At 54.5% G+C, this 7,805-nt stretch overlaps 1 protein-coding gene across 1 annotated transcript in view; it reads right to left on the reverse strand.

Annotated features, from left to right (window-relative positions):
* The window catches only part of ZSWIM4 (zinc finger SWIM-type containing 4), a 28,921-nt gene extending 26,726 nt beyond the window's left edge, over positions 1–2,195 (reverse strand). The window contains 2 exon segments of the mRNA XM_031659822.1: positions 2,051–2,085; positions 2,087–2,195. Of these exon segments, the coding sequence (XP_031515682.1) occupies positions 2,051–2,085; positions 2,087–2,172 (121 nt within the window). The 5' untranslated portion in view covers positions 2,173–2,195.
* Between the last annotated feature and the right edge of the window lie 5,610 nt (positions 2,196–7,805).

Raw genomic sequence — 7,805 nt, forward strand, 5'->3', positions numbered from 1 at the left:
CTATCTGCCCACTCACCCCTTTTAGCTTTCCAATCCACGTGAACCAACCACTCAGAATACCCACCCTCCCATCTGTCCACTGACTCACACAAGTACACTATCCACCCCACCCAATAACTATCATCCAATAACTAATCCTAGTTATCTAGGTGATAACTATTAGTTATCACCCAGTAACTAACCCTAACTCTCTATTCTTCCATTAAACCATCCATTCATTATCAAACCATCCATTCATATGTACCTCTCAAAACACCCACTATCCCATTCGTCCATCTATCCACCCTACACAAAGCGCCTGCCCACTTGGCCCACCCACAATGTTGATCCACATATATGAACCTTCCATTCACCCATCAACTCACTCCCAATCCATGTACCCATTGGATCTTTCATTCTTTCACTGACTTCATCTGTCCACCACTATCAGTCTACCTTAAGCCCACTAGTCAAAGCCCTCCCCACCCAACCACTTATCCTCACCTCCAATCACCATCAATTCCGTCCTTCCCTTCTTTTTTTTTTTTTTTTAAGTCAGGGTCTCAGTCTGTCATCAGGTTGGAGTTTTAGTGGCGTGATCATAGCTGACTGCAGCCTTTACCTCCCAAGCTCATGATCCTCCCATCTCAGCTTCCCAAGTATCTACAGGCGTGCATGTGCCATCACACTCAGCTACTTCTGTTTATTTTTTGTAGCTCACTATTTTGCCCAGGCTGGTCTTGAACTGCTGGTCTCAAGTGATCCTCCTTCCTCAGCCTCCCAAAATGCTGGGATTATATGAGCCACCAGCTCGCTTCCACTCCCATTCACTCCAATCTGCATTCTTAATATCCCGTCCAGGCCAGGCATGGTGGCTCACGCCTGTAATCCCAGGACTTTGGGAGGCTGAGGCAGGTGGATCACCTGAGGTCAGGAGTTCAAGACCAGCCTGGCCAACACGGTGAAACCCCCATCTCTACAAAAATACAAAAATTAGCCGGGCATCATGGTGTGTGTCTGTAATCTCAGCTACTCGGGAGGCTGAGGCAGGAGAATTGTTTGAACCCAGGAGGCAGAGGTTGCAGCGAGCTGAGACTGCATCACTGCACTCCAGCTTGGGTGACAGAGGAAGACTCCATCTCAAAAAAAAAAAAAAAAAAAAGAATCCCCCACCCACCCATTCGTTTTTCCACACCATCGGTTGTCCCCAGTGCCTGATCATGAACACTTTTTTCTTTTTGGAGACAGGGTCTCACTTTATCTCCCAGGCTGGAGTGTAGTGGCGTGATCTCAGCTCACTGCAACCTCCTCGGCCTCCCGGTTCGCCACCTCCCACCTCAGCCTCCCGAGCCGCTGATTACAGGCACCCGCCACCACGCCTGGCTAATTTTTGTATTTTGCAGAGATGGGGTTTTGCCATGCTGTTCAGGCTGTCCCCTCAACTCCTGACCTCAACTGATCCGCCCACCTCGGCCTCCCAAAGTGCTGGGATTACAGGTGTGAGCCCCTGTGCCCGGCCAATCATGAACACTTTCTGTGCCCACCCAGGACCTCCCTCCATCATCCATCCATGCCTCCACCTTCTACTCATCTTCCCCATCCTAGCTAGGTAGCCCAAGCCCCTCAGAACCCCCCCAAACCCTCTCAGCCCTGACCACACCTCCTGGTGTATCCCCTCACCCATAACGCCTCTGACACCCACAAATGTCCCACATTCCCTTCATGTCCCCCTCCTCTCCTCCCACACCCAGGATGCTCCATCGATTGACACCCTCAGCCCTGGGGCCGGACCTTCCACTGGCCCTCTAACGCAGGCTCTCCCCTCCTGCCCTTGCCCTCCGCCCATAGGCTGATTTGCAACTACTCATCCATCCTATCATCATCCCAGATGATATCTGGGATCTGCCACTCACCAGGTGGATGACCTCAGATGATGCAGGCCATGGCGCGTTTTCCGCCCCCCGCCCCCCACAACTTCCTGTCAGTAAGTGACCAGTGCTGGGCACACAGCAAGTGGCGTGGCTGTGCGCTTGGGCATCCTCTCCCCACCAGACCCCCGGGGTGCCCTTACCATGCACCAAGTTGATCTCAGAGCCCAGCAGGATTCATCAGCTGTTGCTGAGCGGGCAGCACCTCAGTGTGGTGGGCTCTGATGAGGTATTGCACGAACTTCTGCAGCTGGTCCCGGTTCATCTGGGAGAGCCGCCTCGAGATGGGCAGCCACCACCTGGCGGCGTACACGCGGTAATAGGACAGGGCTAACACGCGGGCAGCGTAGAAGGAGGTCGCTGGTTACCGCCAGCCACAGCTCACGGACGCGATTCCGGCATTTATCAAAGCTGATGGAGACGGAAGAGGCCGCCTCCAGACCCCCGGCTCGCGGATGTTTCCACTCAAATGGAATCCTAAGATCAAAGCCAAACTGTCGTGGTGTGATCATAGCTCACTCAGCCTCAAACTCCTGAGCTGAAGCAATTCTCCCACCTTAGCCTCCCAAGTAACTGGGACCATAGATATGTGCCACCATGCCTGGCTGATTAAAAAAAAAATAATTAGAGATGGGGTCTTGCAATGTTGCCCAGGCTGATATCAAATTCCTGGCCTCAAGCAGCCTCCCAAAGTAATGGGTTTGCAGGCATGCACAAACACACCCACCCTGGAGGCTTCTTAAAGAAAGATTATTCATTTTTCTTAGTAGTCCAGAATGACAGTTGCATTCCAATTTTAGGTAATCTGTGTCAAGTTAATTTAGGTTATTTAAAATTTCTCTGATTGGCCGGGCACGGTGGCTCAAGCCTGTAATCCCAGCACTTTGGGAGGCCGAGACGGGTGGATCACGAGGTCAGGAGATCAAGACCATCCTGGCGAACACGGTGAAACCCCGTCTCTACTAAAAAATACAAAAAACTAGCCGGGCGAGATGGCGGGCGCCTGTAGTCCCAGCTACTCGGGAGGCTGAGGCAGGAGAATGGCGTGAACCCGGGAGGCGGAGCTTGCAGTGAGCTGAGATCTGGCCACTGCACTCCAGCCTGGGCGGCAGAGCGAGACTCCATCTCTTAAAAAACAAACAAACAAACAAACAAACAAAAAACCACAGAAAAAAGTAGCCAGGTATGGTGGCATGCGTCTGGAATCCCAGCTACTTGGGAGGGTGGGGCAGGAGGGTCACTTGAGGCCATGAGTTTGAGGTTGCAGTGAGCTATGATTGCACCAGCTGCACTCCAGCCTGGGCAACAGAGCAAGATCCTGTCTCAAAAAAAAAAAAAGGTCAGGGCAGTGGCTCATGCCTGTAATTCCAGCACTTTGGGAGGCCAAGGCAGGTGGAGCCCTGAGTTCAGGAGTTGGAGAGCAACCTGGCCAACAGGGCGAAACCCAAAAATACAAAAATTAGCCAGGCGTGGTGGCATGCATCTATAATCTCAGCTACTAGGGAGGTTGAGGCACGAGAATCACTTGAACCCAGGAGGTGGACGTTGCAGTGAGCCAAGATCGCACCACTGCACTCCAGTCTGGGCCACAGAGTGAGACTCCGTCTTGAATAAATAAATAAATACGTAAAAATGAAAAAAGAGAGAAACCAGGCTTGAATCCTAGTTTTGCTATTTAGGAGCACTGTGACCCCAGGAAGTCACTTGGCCTCAGTGTTCTCAGGTGTAAAATGGGGAGGTCTACGGCACCAACCTCTTGAGGATTGTGGAGAGTAAATATGCGTTATGGTTGTAAAGAGCTTACAATAACACCTGGCCCATAGTTAGCATTCTGGAACTTTCTTGCAGTTTCCCTCCTGGATCCTCCTACCTGCAGGGTCCTGGGATTCTGGTGTAAGATCTTCCCATCCACGGGGCTTTGATGGAGCAGGAAGAAGTTAGGAAAAAGGGATAGGCCAGGCACGGTGGCTCACGTCTATAGTCCCAGCACTTTGGGAGGCCGAGGTGGGCGGATCATGAGGTCAGGAGATCGAGACCATCCTGGCTAACACGGTGAAACCCCATCTCTACTAAAAATACAAAAAAATTAGCCGGGTGTAGTGGTGGGCGCCTGTAGTCCTACCTACTCGGGAGGCTGAGGCAGGAGAATGACGTGAACCCGGGAGGCGGAGCTTGCAGTGAGCCCAGATTGCGCCACTGCACTCCAGCGTGGGCGACAGAGCGAGACTCGTCTCAAAAAAACAAAAATGAAAAGAAAAAAGTGATAATAATGATTAAGGTGCCCATCTTGACTGGACACCTGTAATCTCAGCACTTTGGGAGGCTGAGGCGGCAGCATCGCTTGAGCTCAGGCGTTCCAGACCAACGTGGGCAACATAGTGAGACCCCATGTCTATACACACGCACAAAATTAAAAATTAGCCAGGTGTGGTAGTGCGCGTCTGGAATCCCAGCTACTCAAGAGGCTGAGGCAGGAGGACTGCTTGAGCCCAGGAGTTTGAGGCTGCAGTGAGTTATGACTGTGTCACTGCGCTCCAGCCTGGGTGACTGAGCAAGACCCTGCCTCAAAAAAAAAAAAAGAAAGAAAGAAAAGAAAAGAAAAGAATGCACACACTGTGCTGAATGCTTTATGTATGTAATTTTCAAGTTCTCACAGCCACCTAGTGTGAGCTTGTCCAACCCACGTCCCACGGCCCTGGCCCATGATGACTTTGAATGCAGGCCAACACAAATTCGTAAGCTTTCTTAAAACATTATAAGATACGGCTGGGTGCGGTGGCTCATGCCTGTAATTCCAGCACTTTGGGAGGGAGGCTGAGGTGGGCAGATCACTTGAGGTCAGGAGTTTGAAACCAGCCTGGCCAACATGGTGAAACCCCATCTCTACTAAACATACAAAAATTAGCTGGGCACGGCGGCCCACACCTGTAGTCCCAGGTACTCAGGAGGCTGAGGCGGGAGAATTGCTTGAACCCAGGAGGTGGAGGCTGCAGTGAGATGAGATGGTGTCACTTGCACTCCAGCCTTGGCAACAGACTGAGAGTCTGTCTCAAAAAAAAAAAAAAAAAAATTTAAGCTCATCAGCTATTGTGTTAGTGTATTTTATATGTGGCCAACGATAGTTCTTCCAGTGTGGCCTAGGGAAGCTAAAAGATTGGACACCCTTGATGGCGCATTGATACTAAATCATGACCCTGTTTTATAGCTGGGAGAATCTGAGACTCAGTGGGGTGAATTCACTTGTTCAAGGTCTCAGAGCTGTGAGTTCTTTCAACTCCTAAGACAGACTCTGTCGTTCCTCAGTTTCCCTTCCATGCCCCATCCCTGGGAAGGGGCCCCAGGAGGGGAGGGGGTGTCCTGGCCACTGCTGTGGGCTCTGGGCAATGCAATGAGCTGGCTGAGCCTGCCTTCCAATCTGGACTTGCTATTCCCTGGCTGGGTGACCTTGGGCAAGTTTCTCAACTTCTCTGTGCCCCAGTTTCCTCAAAGTGGGAACGAGAACAACTCCCAAAGGGTTGCAGAGGATTCCATGAGCTTCTGTGGGCTTGGCTTGGCCAGGGCAGTTTTGTGGGAAACTTGGAGATCGTTTTCAGATTATTCTGTGTGTCTTACATGCAATGAAGGGGCAGCGGACCTCCTTAGCCCCCACTCCCATCTGGGTTTCTAGGGGAAGTGGGAGAGGCAATGACCAGCCCAGGCCTCAGGGACAGTTGGCAGATGACTAAGGAGGGATTTTCCAGTCCATGAATCAGAGCCTGCCCGTCCACACTTGGCCCAAACCCATCTGTCCAGGCCGACTTCCTAACTCCAGAGAGACCGGGCAGGAAAGAACACCCTCTGAAGCTGGACAGAGGATAGAGCCCGTGTGTGCTTCCTGTTCAGGTCTGGGCCATGTCTCCAGCTCCTTGGGGGCCCACACTGAAGCTGAAAAAGGGGACTTAAAGGGCCCCCAGCTCTGGGACATTCTGGCAGTGCCCCCAGAAGCCAAAGAAGAGAGGTTCTAGGTGCACCTGTCCCGGGACCACCACCCAGGCTCCGCCCCTGCTGTTTTCCTCTGGGAAGGGATAGGATAGGAAGGGAGGATGAGTGGGGGAGGAGGAGGGACCCTGGCACTTGAGTAATCCCTGCTGCAAGCCAGAAGCTGGGCAGCCCTGAGAGAGGAATCTGGAGGAGTAGAGAGGGGTCCCCAAGGAACAGGTGGAATCTGGAGGCCTGAGGGCAGGAATGAAGGGGGAAAAAAGGGTGTCTTGAGCTGGAATCTGGAGAGATGGGGGAGTTATTTACTTGGGATGTAGGATAGGGAGCTGGAGAGCAGGAATGGGGTAGTGTGAGTCTCTAGGGGCTATGATGGAGGGAGACAGGGTGTCCCCAAGCGGGGGGCTGAAGACTGAATGGGGTGCCCTGATTGGAGAATATGCGGTAGGAAAAGAGGGGTACCATTGGGGGATGAGGTGGGAAAAGAGGGGTGCCTGGCGTTGTAGGCGGACCATGGGGGCCGGATCTCAGACATCTGGGGTTGGTAGGAGAAGAAGGAAGTGTCCTGACTTGGGATCTGGGGCGCTGAGGGGCAGAGATGGCAGAGAAGGGATGGGGATAGGTTATTGGGTTTGAAGGACAGAAATAGGAGGATGAAGGGGTATTTCCGGGCAGGGTTAAGGGTCCTGGGGGTGGAATATAAGGGGGTGTCTCTGATTGGGGTAGCTCTGGAGTCTGGGCATCGGGGAGGAGAAGATAGGTACGGAAGGCGTTGGGGGTGCGTCCCTGTCCCTGCCCCCGCCCCCTTCCCCCGCGGTCACCTGCTCGAAGGCCCAGCTCTCGGCTACCCGCTTGGCGCTGAGGTCCAGCAGCGCCTCGGGCCGGCCCTGGCCACGCGCGGCCCCAGCCCCAGCATCGCGCTCGTCGGGTTCCGCGGGGCAGCCCCGGCTCCGCTTGGCCGCGGGGGGTTCCATCCGGCCGGGCCGGGGCCAGGGCCGGGGCGGGGCCTCTCTGCGGGTCGGGTCCGGAGTTCGTTCCGCCGCCGCCCTGCGCCCCTGCCCGCCTTTCCCCCGTCCGTCCTCCTGCTCTTGGCCGCCCTGGGACTCCCCTGCTGCACTCCACTGACCCTGGCGGGCGCTGGGCCGGCCGGGTGATGCGGCCCCTTTAAGACTCTCTTTCTGGCTTCAATACCGAGCTGCTTCTGGCTGCTGCTTTAGCTCCGCTGTCGTCCCGCCCCGCTGCCGGTCCCCATTGGCACCCTCGCTCAAGTGGCTCTCCCTCACATTGGGTTGCGCTGCCAGACCTCTCTCCCAAGCCTTCGCTGTTCACTCGATGATTGCGATGCCAGTCTTTTCGTGTTTACCCAACCAGAGCGCGAAGCGAGGGAAGCTGTCAATCACGGGGCACCAGGAGGCCAATCAGAGCGGGAGGACCCCCGCGGCCCAGGCCTTATGCGGAGTTTCGGGCGGGCCCGGATTCATTCACAACATTCCTTCCCTGGGCCTCCCTTGCTGGACTGCGCGCCCTGGGCTGCTGAGCCGCGCCCACACGGCTTTGTTTACTGAGGGTCGCTTCCGGCGCCGCGAGGGGACATCAACATAGCCCGGCCGGTGAGCGAGACGGAGCAGCGGGATCTCCTTGGCAGTGGCTCAGCCCTCGTCCCTCCGAGCTGTGCTACTCTGAGAAACTCACTCAACCTCTCTGGCACTGACTCAAGTTTGGGGTCTGTTGGGGCGGAGGGGTCGCAGGCTCGAGGGAGCTCCATGCATGCTGCGAACGCCCCTCTCCAGAAACAGAGCCTGTTATGGGGCGTCTATGGTCGTCCCTTGAGCCTCCTCAAACCAGTACCCCGCCCCTCCTTTCCATGCCCTAGATACTACCTTGGGTCATAGCAATACGTAACTGAAATCTGAAGTACACCAA

This window comes from Papio anubis, chromosome 20 (genome assembly GCF_008728515.1).
Source record: "Papio anubis isolate 15944 chromosome 20, Panubis1.0, whole genome shotgun sequence".
In the NCBI taxonomy this organism is placed as follows: domain Eukaryota; kingdom Metazoa; phylum Chordata; class Mammalia; order Primates; family Cercopithecidae; genus Papio; species Papio anubis.